The 14528-nt window shown below is 43.4% G+C and overlaps 1 protein-coding gene across 3 annotated transcripts in view; it reads right to left on the bottom strand.

Annotated features, from left to right (window-relative positions):
• Positions 1–14528, bottom strand: part of ENOX1 (ecto-NOX disulfide-thiol exchanger 1) — a 509484-nt gene that overhangs the window by 48029 nt on the left and 446927 nt on the right. For all 3 annotated transcript variants that reach the window (XM_037894600.2, XM_043533288.1, XM_043533299.1), the window contains one exon: positions 7260–7444. In XM_037894600.2, the coding sequence (XP_037750528.1) occupies positions 7260–7444 (185 nt within the window). The remainder of the gene's footprint in view (positions 1–7259; positions 7445–14528) is intronic.

The following is a 14528-nucleotide window of genomic DNA, read 5'->3' as shown; positions in this document are numbered from 1 at the left end:
TGCCAAGTTAGGGATATGGGTTCCGTCTATGGCCCCACCACAGTTAGGGAATCCCATTGTGGCAAAGCCATCCACTATGACCTGCACATTTCCCAGGGTCACTACCCTTGATATCAGCAGATCTTTGATTGCGTGGGCTACTTGCATCACAGCAGCCCCAAGAGTAGATTTGCCCACTCCAAATTGATTCCCAACTGACCGGTAGCTGTCTGGCGTTGCAAGCTTCCACAGGGCTATCGCCACTCGCTTCTCAACTGTGAGGGCTGCTCTCATCTTGGTATTCATGCGCTTCAGGGCAGGGGAAAGCAAGTCACAAAGTTCCATGAAAGTGCCCTTACGCATGCGAAAGTTTCGCAGCCACTGGGAATCGTCCCAGACCTGCAACACTATGCGGTCCCACCAGTCTGTGCTTGTTTCCCGAGCCCAGAATGGGCGTTCCACAGCATGAACCTGCCCCATTAGCACCATGATGCCTACATTGGCAGGGCCCATGCTTTCAGAGAAATCTGTGTCCATGTCCTGATCACTCACGTGACCGCGCTGACGTCGCCTCCTCGCCCGGTATCGCTTTGCCAGGTTCTGGTGCTGCATATACTGCTGGATAATGCGTGTGGTGTTTAATGTGCTCCTAATTGCCAAAGTGAGCTGAGCGGCCTCCATGCTTGCCTTGGTATGGCGTCCGCACAGAAAAAAGGCGCGGAATGACTGTCTGCCGTTGCTCTGACGGAGGGAGGGGCGACTGACGACACGGCTTACAGGGTTGGCTTCAGGGAGCTAAAATCAACAAAGGGGGTGGCTTTACATCAAGGAGTATTTCAGGCAGGACTTCACGGAGGGTTCCAATAAGAAATGGTGCACCTAAGTTATTGTTCTTATTGGAACAAGGAGGTTAGCCTGGCCTCTGATTGATCCATGGCTAGATTTACCTCGCTGCACCTTCTCTGTGAGTGACTGCAGTGTGACCTAGAGGAATGAGTCCCCTAGACGGGGGAGGAGGCAAATGAGTACAAAACAAATCTGGTCTATTTCTTGTTTTGATCCACTCCATCTATCTTTTACAGCTTTGGCTGGCAGCAGACGGTGCAGAAGGACTGCATGCCATCCACATCTCATGGCTGCTCGGCAGAAGACGGTACAATAGGACTGCTAGCAATCCATATTGCCTGCCTGCTCACCGTAAGATGGTTCAATAGGACTGACTGCAGGACTAAAGAGAATGACCTGGTCAAGTCACTCCAAATTTAGTCCCTGCACCCATGTCTGCCCAGGCGCTCCCAGCCAACGTGGCCAGGAGCACCTTGGACATGATGATGACGGCTACCAGTCGTATTGTACCGTCTGCTGCCACAAGGCAAGGGGTTGCTGCTACTGTGTAGCAATGCAGTACCGCGTCTGCCAGGACCCAGGAGACATACGGTGACGGTTACCTGAGCGGGCTCCATGCTTGCGGTGGTATGGCGTCCGCACAGGTAACTCAGGAAAAAAGGCGCGAAACGATTGTCTGCCCTTGCTTTCACGGAGGGAGGGAGGGAAGGGGGGACTGACAATATGTACCCAGAACCACCCGCGACAATGTTTTAGCCCCATCAGGCATTGGGATCTCAACCCAGAATTCCAATGGGCAGCGGAGACTGCGGGAACTGTGGGATAGCTAACCACAGTTCAACGCTCCGGAAGTCGACTCTAGCCTCGGTACTGTGGAAGCACTCCGCTGAGTTAATGCACTTAATGCACTTAGAACATTTTCTGTGGGGACACACACACTCGAATATATAAAACCGATTTCTAAAAAACCGACTTCTATAAATTCGACCTTATTCCGTAGTGTAGACATACCCCCAGACTTCCATTGCTGCTACCACTTGTGGAGCTGAACTGGTGATAGCTACAGGAGGAAATTTTAGGGGGAAATGCCCACAGTAAACAATGCCTTAGGTAGGGGTTGCCACATTTGGAGGAAAACTCCAGTCTCCCATTCTGAGATAAACTAAATCATTGTCATGTAAACCTATTGGTGCACTTTATTAATTATTATTTAAGTATGAACAGCAGCAGGTAGGTATTTGATGGCAAGCCTAATGGGATGTGAAATTCAAAGCGTAAAGGAAAGAGTGCTTAAGCATCCTTTGGCCTGGCCTACACCTAAAACTTAGGTTGACCTAGCGATGTCACTCAAGGCTGTGAAAAATTTCACACACTGTGCGATGCAGTTAGGTGGCTCTAACACCCACTGTATATGTAGCTAGGTTGACAGAAGAAATGTTCCATTGACCTAGCGACTTCCTTCTGAGAGGGTGAATTTACTACAGTGACGGAAAAACCCCTTCTGTTGTTGTAGTAAGTACTGTATCTACACTACAGTGGCATGGCTGCAGTGCTGCATCTGTACAGATGTAGTGCTTGTAGAACAGACATACTGTTACTGAGCCACTTCCTCCCCCTTCCCAGAAACAGGGCTACTTGTTTTCAGAATTCAAATGTCATTCAGTAATGCCAGGTTCTTGCTACTGCTGTTGCTCTTTGTAAATTTATAGATCAAATTAAGATTCATACTCTGGAAAGCAACAAAAATACTTTCAACTTAATCACTCTAGTATATTTATTCAGGAGGTAAAAAATGAATATAAGGGTGATATTTTTTCCTCTCATTTACTCTCCATTCTAAAACTGCATTTTCAGAAGAAACAGGTTAATCTTGAGCATGTGTATGCTGGGCGACATGTTGAGTAAATGTTTGGTGAGTACGGAGTGGAAGGATAAAATAGAATAAATAAGCCCCTCTGTAGTTAGGATATACTAATGAATATAACCCACAACGAGCCCCATCCACCTGACTATGCTATGAATCTTAGCATTCATCTGCTGCTGGAACATTCACACTTAAGGATGAATGGGTTGTTATAGTGGTCATGACAGCCCTGGATTTTGTGATTTTCAGGCTTTTACAAAAGTATCTGTGACTTTTGGCATTTGGGAAAGTTTGCATGTGAGTGAATGGAATGGATGTGACAGGAAAATCTTCTTTGAGACGCTTGAAACCTGTAGCGCTAAACACTGATTGAGGTTCATGGGAGTTTAGACAGTAGATCAGCCACAAGGAAGAAGTGAAGAAAAAGGTCCCACATAGATCCATCCTACAAGTTACTGAACTCATCCCTGTGAAGAAATATGCCCTCAGCCCTCGCCCACTGAAGTCAATGGGATCATGCTGATACACGATTTGCCCTCCACCTCTATGTAAAAGATAATGTTTTTCATTCCAACTATGACAGAGTCTGGCTTACATAATTTAATTCTCAGAGGGTAACATCTAGCAGAATAGTGAGGACTTTTCAAAAGTGCTCAGCATTGGCCTAACATGGCTCCCATTAAAGTGAATGGTCAAACTCCAATGCACTCCAGCAAAGTTAGGTGAATGCTGAGTGCTTTTGAAAATCTCACCAATGGTTATTACTATTTGCTAAATAATGATGGCATCCTTTATGATATATGAAATGCAGATAATGGCATGATCCATAATCAACCAATTTACAGAGTAGGGCCTAGTTCCTCTAAAGTATTTAGGTATCTAACTTCCATTGATTTCATCTGAATACCTTTGAGGAAGAGCCTGAAACCTGACAAGTGTTGGGCACCTCCAGCTCCCAGTGACTTCAGTTGCCCTGACAACACAAATGCCCTGACAACTAGAGGACGGTTCTGTCTAAGACCTGGGTTCAAATTGGCCATTTATTATCACAGAACTTGCACTGTATGAATTGTTTGCATTGTAAATAGCAGAACAAAGGTTCTTTTGCAGGCTAATCCTTTCCCTCTTAGTATTTTTAACCATGTTTTTGTGACATTTCCTTTGTTCAGTATGACTTTCCTGTGACTCTTCCTAAAGATGGCCAAGTCAAACCCTCGCTCCTGTTCTTCATAAGTCTCAACTGAAATAATGTTACCAAGGTAGTGTGAGGACACAGCAAAAGGCCCACACAATAGTACAGTCTACAGGCCAATACTGTTAATACTCTGATAAATAATTCTCTAAGGAATTCATAAAGTCACCTGGTATGCATTAAAAATTAATCAAAATGAACTTCAGCATCACTCAGAATATATGTCATCTATAATCTCTATATGGTAAAAACCCATGTCCTGTTGTCTGGGCATTTTCAGTCATTTCACATTAGGGAGGCAAGATTCAAATATACTTAGCACTGAGTGATTAACATTAGATCCTAAAATATCTAACCTGTTCCCCAAAACGACACTGGAATTACATTCTGAAAGCAAAATCTCTCTGATCACAGAGTTTCCTTACATTGTTTCCAGCGGTGAGATGCTCAAATACAGAGCAATTTGAAAAGGTATATATTTTGTATGTGTGTCCCTGTATAGCTTGGGACGCCGCTTGTGCAGGGAAGCCCCTGGTGGGCCCGGCCGGTTTGTTTACCTGCCACGTCCGCAGGTTCAGCCAATCATGGCTCCCACTTCCTGCGGTTCGCTGTGCCAGGCCAATGGGGGCTGCGGGAAGTGGCGCGGGCCGAGGGACGTACTGGCCACCGAACAAGCAGTGTCCCAAGTTTGGGAACCACTGCTATTAGAAATACATGGAAGCTAACACCACCTATACAGAAGTGACAAGTTAATTCAATTTCCATCTTAAAATCAGGTACAGTGTACCTCATTTGTTACCATGGATACAAGACATTATTTCCATTTGTTTGAGACCTCACAGTGGGTATGAAATTAAATGGTGACACAAATTCATGGAGGAAGTTAACTCAAAAACACATAACTTCAATGCCTGAGCTGCTATTACACATTTTTCGACAACATAAATTGCTAAATTGCTATGACTGCCCATATGGTATACTTCATGAGCAAATATCTATGTGATTTTGCTGATAATGCTTTTGAGCAACAGAAGTGGTGAGAGAAGAGAAAATAATCACTCATTTCATCAGTCCTGTAAGTGTGCAAAAGAAACCTGAAAAATCACCAGATAATTGGACTGCATTAAAAATACATCAATGTTGCGTTATTTGCTACTGTTTGGCACCAAGTCTGTGCACAGAAAATTCCTTGATGCTCAAAATGCATCCATTTTCTCAGCCAGACCTGCTCTTCAACTGCAGCTCAAATCAATTATTCTTTAGTTTTCGAAGTGAGAGGGAGGAAGGGGTTTGCGGTTGCGGGGGAGTGGGTGTGAATGGAAAGAAAGGATGAGGAACTGGTTTTTTTAATGTGTAGGTAGGGCTCAGGAACTCGGTGGAAACCAGTTCATCTTGTCTTAAATTAAATATAATATATACACAACAAGATAAAAGGGAATGAGAGAGGTCTTCTTGTTAAACCATTACCAGCCAAGACCTGGATGTGTGTTTAATATTTCATATAGAGCCTGGTTTTCATAGGTGCTGTACACATGCTATGCTGATGGATTTCAATTGAAGCTGTCAATCTTCAGTATTTCCGAAAACCAAACTCAGATTTTATAGGTTCTACCTAAATGAGAGGCCAATTTCTAAATATTCCTGGATGAATCACAGGAAAAGTGTAAATGTCGTGGGGTGTCATAAGTGCTACTAACAACCCAAACACATCTACTCAGACCCATTACAATCATCCGCAAAAGTGACCCAACCCAGCTCCATTCAGCTGTTGAACCTGCTAACAACTTCCCAACAAAACTCCTCATCTCTGCAATCCTCAGCATATCCTCAAATTGGCTTAACTGCAGCCCCTTTTCCAACTTCTTGAATCTTTTGTAATCCTCCCCCATAGGAAGTTGGTTGGCTTGATCCCAGATGTCAAACTAGCAAAAATTCAAAAACTCACAGCAAAATGTCAAGGATTTAAAAAACCATGGAGGATGGGAAACTACAGTTGCTGTGACACAGATAGATAGTGGATAATAAACGGTGGGTTTTCTCTTAACACGCTTGGTTAACAATATTGGTATCTGGCTGAAGTTTCAGTCCTAATTCAATTAAAATTCCAGGGCCTGATTCTCTTTTGCCCTTGCAACTCAGGTGACAATCTAAACCAGTGGCAAGTGAGTGTAAAAACACTACCACTTTGATTTGGTAGCATTTTATACGCATTTGTACTGGTGTGAATGACTACACAAAGTGCAAGGCAACAGAGAACAGGCACTAAGGCTCAGATTTAGCAAAGCATGTGTTCAGGTGCTTAACTTTAATGAAGTCAGCAATACTTAAGCATGTGCTTAAGTAAGAATGAGATTATTCATGTGCTTAAGTGCTTTGAGGCCTAAGGCACTTTAGCATCATATTTGAAGAGCAACTAATGCCTAATTAATTAGTTCTCATATATTTTATTAAGAAATTACTCACTTAGGCCACAAATTCTCCCAATATTGTAAAAGAAAGATGAGATCTGGGTGTTCATGTACAGATCTGTACTGAAGCTCACTCCTGGTCAGAAGGCATAAGTCTGGGACCCCACAATGACTACTAACTGCAATGTCACAAAGAGGGGATTTATGACTTCCAATGATAATATCAGAAGTGGGAGCTGATTAACTGTTTGGAAACAGAAGATACTTAGAAATAAAGGGTCAATCTATGGCTTTAAGTCACTGGCCACAGTAGAAGGAAAGTGGAGGTGTACTACACCAGCAGCAGCTTCTGGCGACATTATGTTTGACTCAGTCACAATGGACCAGGTCCTCAGCTAGTGTAAATCAATCTAGCGCCACTGACGTCAGTGGTGGTATGTCCATTTATACTTGCTGAGGAGATGGACAAGTGTCTTTAGAAGTGTCATGGGAGCACAGGCCACAGCAGCCCGTGCTACAGTCTTTGCAGTAGTACTGTGTGTTCTCTCCCCTCGCGCACTGCACAGCTCTGATGCTGTTTAAGGCTGCTGGCGCTATGACCCATACCTGACCTGCGGCCTTTGGGGCACTGGCCATGCTAGGTTGGAAAAGGCTTCTTAAACCTGCTATTTTCTTGCAGAGCTAGGCCAACCCACGCTGCAATCACACGTCAGACTGCAGTGTAGACATCCCCTTTGTCAGCAGGTCTTTAATTCCTGTGGCCTGATGCTGCCATCTGTATACACCCAAAACAGCCTGCAGAAATCAACAGGCATTTGAGTATGCAAAGAAATCATGGTCAGGCCCCTTACCATCTTAAAAAAACTGATTTTAGCACTTCAGAAATTTGCAGTGACTTTTTTCCTAACAAAAAATACCCCTTTTGCATATACATTATTGGGAAAAGGCACTAAAAATTGACTCATGGTACCTGCTGCATGCCTTGCATAGTCTGCTGCAGAAATTGCAACTGTTGGTCCTTTGTGAGACTTTCTTCTGTCCGAAAGAGTTGTCCTTTCTCTTGTTTTAGAAGCTCCACCTCATTTCTGTAAGCATCCAGCTGCCATCGGAGGCTGTCATTCTCTTCCTTCAGTGCATAAGCTTGGGCTGTTAGAGCTATGAGAAAATGAACATTCAAAAAAAATCCAATATGATGACTTATTTGCTGGCAGATAACATAGGAGGGCATTGTTCAGACAAAAGGGGATGCAGCATAAATCTATACAAGGTAAACACTCGACTCTTAAGTTTGGTCTAGAGAAATTAAACTGGTGAAAGCCTGAAGAATATTTGTAGAACATTTTGGGTATGTCTACACAGCACACTAAGCCCAAGCTCTGACTCAGGTTCATGCCTAAGCGCCCCTTCCATCCATACAGAAATGAGGCTGACTCGGGTCAGGAAACCCTCTTGACTGGGGCCTACGGACCCTGCAGGGTGGAGGGTCAGAGCCTGAGTCCCGCTGTGATGTGGGTCAGAGCCCAGGCATTTCGTAGTGTGGATGCAGCTCGAGTCTGAGTCTCCACTCTCGGGTCTGAAGAGTCCAGCACACACAAGAACTTCTCAAATGGTCTGCTAATGGTTTACAAAGAGTCTAATAGTTCGTTAGAAATAGCCGGACTAATAAACTGTCACAGCTTCATAGGTTCAATTTCAACTGGTTTGGTGCAAGAGTGAACACAGACAAGCTGAAATGGTTCAACTAGTCCTCCCTATTAATGCCCCACAGTACACCAAGGGCTTGTCTACAGGGCGACACTCAGGAAAGTTCATCCAAATTCAAGTGAGTTAGTTAAATTGCATTTAACTCCTGTGTGGAAAACTCTTATTCAGAATCAAAATGTCCTTAATTTGATTTATCTTAATTCACTTTCCTGAGCATTTCTGTTTAGTCAAGCCCTAAGTGGCCTTGTGACATTTCCCAGGATGCACTACTTCTAGGAGCTAGCTGTGAATTGTTAGACAAAAGGAATTGCAAATGAAATTGTTTAGGACAGCACAAGTGTGAATATGGGGCAAAATAAACCAGTTTGGTATGACTAGTGTGGAGACACTTAATTGTTTACACTTAATCTGGTTCAGTAACAAATGGTTCAGTTCTTTAGTGCAGACAAGGCCTTATATAAATATCCTAAAACAGGATTTCTTGACATGGAGGTAGGGACCCGCATGGCAATTGCAAATAAGTGTCAGGGGGTCATGACAACCTTGCCTTTCTGATATTGCTAAATGGGAGGACAGATGTGTAATGGCTGGGAGAAGAGTGCTGACGGGAAGGAGAGAAGTTGAGAACCACTGCCCAAGAGAAATGTCCTAAGAGAGACTTCAGAAAATGACCTATTACTGACAACAGATGTCAGCAATGATTCTCTTCCTACCCCACCACCTCAAACTAGTGTTGAAAACAATTTAGCTGTGAATGAATTTTTGACCCTGATTCTGAAACTGTGCTAGAGCCCTGACTTAACATGGAGTCATTCATTTTTTTCTACAAGGGAGGTACCTACTCTTGACAGTTTCCTACCTGTGTCTCAGCAATGGTGCAGTCATACTGGTACAACTGATAGCATAAGCTGCAGTGGAGCTGAGATGCATGCATTTTGCCACCGAGTCACATATGGAGGTAAAAATGTCTGCTGAGCTCCACTAGAGAGTCACCATTTCTGAAAACGGGCACGACATTTCTGAGTGTGGGAAGGCATAAGGTGAAAACAGTTCTGTTCTGTGTACATTAGCAGTTAACCATTTGACGGGGGCATAATCAACAAGAGGTTATTTCCTAGTGAGATGAGGCCATAAATTGTTTCAATCACTCTTCATAGACTGGCTGCTAAATTTAGACATAGGTTTTAGGTAAGAAACTGATATCTAGTGCAAAGGCAAAATTCTTAAGTTCTTCAGTTGGCAAAACTTTATTGACTTCACAGCTTTTGCCCAGCAATGTTATAGAAACTGATGTGACTGTTTAATATTTATACTATGGTAGCACCCAGAGGTTCCAGTCAGGATTAAGGCCCTGTTATGCTAGGGAGTTTTGGCTAAGTAAAGCTTTTTGAATTTGGTCCCAAGAGAGAGGAAATGTGGAAACTCCACTCCTGCCTCCCTGCGAATTCCCTCGTTACGAGGAATCATTTAGACAGAGAAATGATGTCATAGAGCAAAATTATATAAAATACAAATGCTAAAAAAACAACACCGCCCCAAACAACAACCCAAAAAAACCCCCAAACAACAACCAACCTTGGCACTACAAGAACATTACTACATTCGCCGCACTGAAAGATACTGAAGTCATTTCCTTAGGAAGCTCGATTTGGCCCCTTTTCAATTTAGAATGGCATTTTTATTATCATAACTGATAGCAGGTGTTTGTGGAGAAATCGATTAGTATGCAGGGATGGAAATTACATTTGCCAAATGAATTGCACAGTCTGCAATATAAGCCTAAATTTGTATAGCAAAATGTGGAAGGCTATAAAGCATATACCAAGAACACTATTTAAATAAATTATCTGAGCATAAATATACATAAGGAAGTGTGACAGCCGTTAGTTCAGCGATACTATTAACGTCCTGGAAAAGAACTTTACTCTTGGCAGTTCTTATACTTGGCAGCAACAATGGTCATTTGGCTTAGCAAAGTATGATGCAGTACTGTCTTCATTTTTGAACTGTGATATCACTATGCAATAGCTGTAATTAAAAAAAAAACCTCCAAAATTCTATCTGCATTTTGTAATAGGAGCACAAAACTGATTAAATGATTTCAAGCTTGATATTACAGAATTTTTAATGGCGATCGACAGTAACAATATGGTTACTTTCCAGAGGATAAGAAATTATATATTAACACCACTTAACTTCAGGCCTCTCTTGAACAGACCTTACTGTATAAAGAGTCTCTTGTATCCTGCGTAATCGCACATAACATGAGTCAAAATCTTTGTCAAACTAGTTTGTTGCCTGAACAGGAGATCTCAATACATCATTAGCAATAAAAATACTTTACTTTTGACAGGACAAACCTTTCTTTGACCCAATTAATTTCTATTATTTTTCAAACAATACAAATATCTTATTGCAAATATAGTGTAGTCATTAAAATACACCTATAGGTTCATTGTTGCATCTAATTTGGCTCCTCCACAGCATCTCTCTGGAAGATTTAGCTGCAGCTACAGTATTGTTATATCAAATTAAATTGTTTTGAAAAGCATGTAATCATTCTTCCATGATAAAATTTACCCTCAAGAAATTGTTGTGAGGAGTCTAATGGGCAACTAAGAGGATAGAATCTTTTTTCATAACAACCAAATAACTACATCTGAGAAAAACAGGCTAAGCAAACACAAACCTCCAGTCCAACAGAAAGTATTTTTCAAAATTTCCTCCTCTAATTCAGAGAGAGGCCTGAACCAAACTTCCAAATGTTGCAGTTTGGGACTTCTTTGCAGTGTACCGAGGCAACTAAATGTATACGCTAGTACATTCATGCTGACCAAAAGACATCACTTTATGGTTAGCTAGAGTCATTACACAGTGCTATGCACCACCACTGCGTTAACCTTGACTTCGACACAGAAGCTTTAACCAGAGGGATAACCTCCTACTCTGTGAGGTACAGAAGGGACACTAATGCAACAAAACCTGGGAAGAATGTGCATCTCCTGTGCATCACCTAACCCAGCTCCAAGAGAAATCCCCAAAAGCTGTTGCAAAGATGGAAGGGACTGGGTTTGTAAATCTGTTGGCTTGTTATCTCGGATGGAGGTCAGGTGCTAGGGCTTCACAGCCTATCCTGGCTGGAATAACAGCTGTGGACATTTCCACTGCCAGCGGGTATGTCGATACAGCCAGTGGCAGCAAGCCTCTGAGCCCAGGGCGACAGACTCAGGCTCACACTACTGCGATAAAAATAGCTGTGTAGATATTGCTTTGAAGTTGCAGCTCGGGCTGGAGCTCGGACTCTGAAGCCCACTCCCTCCCTAGGCTTTGGAGCCCTAGCTCCAGCCTGAGCCACAAGGTTTACATAGGTTTCAGAGTAACAGCCGTGTTAGTCTGTATTCGCAAAAAGAAAAGGCACCTTAGAGACTAAACAATTTATTTGAGCGTAAGCTTTCGTGAGCGACAGCTCACTTCATCGGATGCATACTGTGGAAAATACAGAAGATGTTTGTTTTTATACACACAAATCATGAAAAAATGGGTGTTTATCACTACAAAAGGTTTTCTCTCCCCCCACCCCACTCTCCTGCTGGTAATAGCTTATGTAAAGTGATCACTCTCCTTACAATGTGTATGATAATCAAGGTGGGCCATTTCCAGCACAAATCCAGGGTTTAACAAGAACGTCTTGGGGGGGGGGGGTGGTTAGGAAAACAAGGGGAAATAGGTTACCTTGCATAATGACTTAGCCACTCCCAGTCTCTATTCAAGCCTAAGTTAATTGTATCCAATTTGCTAATGAATTCCAATTCAGCAGTCTCTCCTGGAGTCTGGATTTGAAGTTCTTCTGTTGTAATATCGCAACTTTCATGTCTGTAATCACGTGACCAGAGAGATTGAAGTGTTCACTGACTGGTTGATGAATGTTATAATTCTTGACATCTGATTTGTGTCTATTTATTCTTTTACGTAGAGACTATCCAGTTTGACCAATGTACATGGCGGAGGGGCATTGCTGGCACATGATGGCATATATCACATTGGTAGATGTGCAGGTGAACGAGCCTCTGATAGTGTGGCTGATGTTATTAGGCCCGTGATGGTGTTCCCTTTATAGATACATGGGCACAGTTGGCAACGGGCTTTGTTGCAAGGACAGGTTCCTGGGTTAGTGGTTCTGTTGTGTGGTATGTGGTTGCTGGTGAGTATTCGCTTCAGGTTGGGGGGCTGTCTGTAGGCAAGGACTGGCCTGTCTCCCAAGATTTGTGAGAGAGTTGGGTCATCCTTCAGGATAGGTTGTAGATCCTTGATAATGCGTTGGAGGGGTTTTAGTTGGGGGCTGAAGGTGACGGCTAGTGGTCTGTTATTTTCTTTGTTAGGCCTGTCCTGTAGTAGGTGACTTCTGGGAACTCTTCTGGCTCTATCAATCTGTTTCTTCACTTCCGCAGGTGAGTACTTTAGTTGTAAGAATGCTTGATAGAGATCTTGTAGGTGTTTGTCTCTGTCTGAGGGGTTGGAGCAAATGCGGTTGTATCGCAGAGCTTGGCTGTAGACAATGGATTGTGTGGTGTGGTCAGGGTGAAAGCTGGAGGCATGTAGGTAGGAATAGCGGTCAGTAGGTTTCCGGTATAGGGTGGTGTTTATGTGACCATCGTTTATTAGCACTGTAGTGTCCAGGAAGAGGATCTCTTGTGTGGACTGGACCAGGCTGAGGTTGATGGTGGGATGGAAATTGTTGAAATCATGGTGGAATTCCTCAAGAGCTTCTTTTCCATGGGTCCAGATGATGAAGATGTCATCAATATAGCGCAAGTAGAGTAGGGGCATTAGGGGACGAGAGCTGAGGAAGCGTTGTTCTAAGTCAGCCATAAAAATGTTGGCATACTGTGGAGCCATGCGGGTACCCATAGCAGTGCCGCTGATTTGAAGGTATACGTTGTCCCCAATTGTAAAAATAGTTATGGGTAAGGACAAAGTCACAAAGTTCAGCCACCAGGTTAGCCGTGACATTATCGGGGATAGTGTTCTTGACGGCTTGTAGTCCATCTTTGTGTGGAATGTTGGTGTAGAGGGCTTCTATATCCATAGTGGCCAGGACGGTGTTATCAGGAAGATCACCGATGGATTGTAGTTTCCTCAGGAAGTCAGTGGTGTCTCAAAGGTAGCTAGGAGTGCTGGTAGCGTAGGGCCTGAGGAGGGCGTCTACATAGCAGGACAATCCTGCTGTCAGGGTGCCAATGCCTGAGATGATGGGGCGCCCAGGATTTCCAGGTTTATGGATCTTGGGTAGTAGACAGAATATCCCAGGTCGGGGTTCCAGGGGTGTGTCTGTGCGGATTTGATCTTGTGCTTTTTCAGGGAGTTTCTTGAGCAAATGCTGTAGTTTCTTTTGGTAACTCTCAGTGGGATCAGAGGGTAATGGCTTGTAGAAAGTGGTGTTCGAGAGCTGCCGAGCAGCCTCTTGTTCATATTCCGACCTATTCATGATGACAACAGCACCTCCTTTGTCAGCCTTTTTGATTATGATGTCAGAGTTGTTTCTGAGGCTGTGGATGGCATTGTGTTCTGCACGGCTGAGGTTGTGGGGAAAGTGATGCGATGAAGTGAGCTGTAGCTCACGAAAGCTCATGCTCAAATAAATTAGTTAGTCTCTAAGGTGCCACAAGTACTCCTTTTCTTTCTGCGAATACAGACTAACACGGCTGTTACTCTGAAACCATACTTTTCCACAATTTCAGCCCGTGCACGTCGGCGGAAGATTTACATAGCTACTTTTAGAATGCAGGGTGAGCCTAAAAGCCCGGGTCTGTTGACCCAGGCCCAGAGGCTCACCGCCGTGGGCTGTGTAGACATGTGGTCCTGGTGGAATACTCCTTCCCCTCCTTTCTCCCTGGATATGTTCAGCCCATTTACTTGAGCTGGGTGCCTGGGAGAGGATTTGAGGCTTAGTGTGCAATGCTGCTCACTGCTGTTTGGCAACTCGGCTGAACAAGAACCCATTAGACATTGTAAGAATCACCTCCAAGTGACAAAACTGGTTGCCAATTCAAGTGACAGGTATAAGCAATGCTACAGAGTATTTGCTATCCTCGTCAAAGTTATTAGAAGCTAGTTACAAGGAGGCTTGTGAAGTCTGCATTAATCTTTAGCTACCTGACCCAGACAGCTAACCCTCCATGCCTAAACATTTTATTCTGAGCTGTATATTATCACCTTCAGAGTTTTAAGAATAACTTTTGGGCAACGATCAAGTAACACACACTGTTTGAACAGTTACAAGTGACTCTTTACCACAGGAAACAACATGCTTTCTGTTCTTTCAGAAACATATGAGAGCTTATAATACTTGTGACCATGAACAGTTCTTGTCACTTAGCACAATCTCAATATTCAATTATTATTTGTAATTCAACAGTACCAATAAGTCCCAATCAGAGCTGGTGCCCCATTGTTCTAGGCATTGGACAAAAACACAGGAAGCCATGGTCCAGGTCCCAAAGTGCTTGCAAACTAATTGAAGACAAGGCACAACAGA

The sequence above is a fragment of the Chelonia mydas genome, chromosome 1 (genome assembly GCF_015237465.2).
Source record: "Chelonia mydas isolate rCheMyd1 chromosome 1, rCheMyd1.pri.v2, whole genome shotgun sequence".
Classification (NCBI taxonomy): Eukaryota; Metazoa; Chordata; order Testudines; family Cheloniidae; genus Chelonia; species Chelonia mydas.
This window is presented reverse-complemented; position numbering and strand designations above follow the sequence as displayed.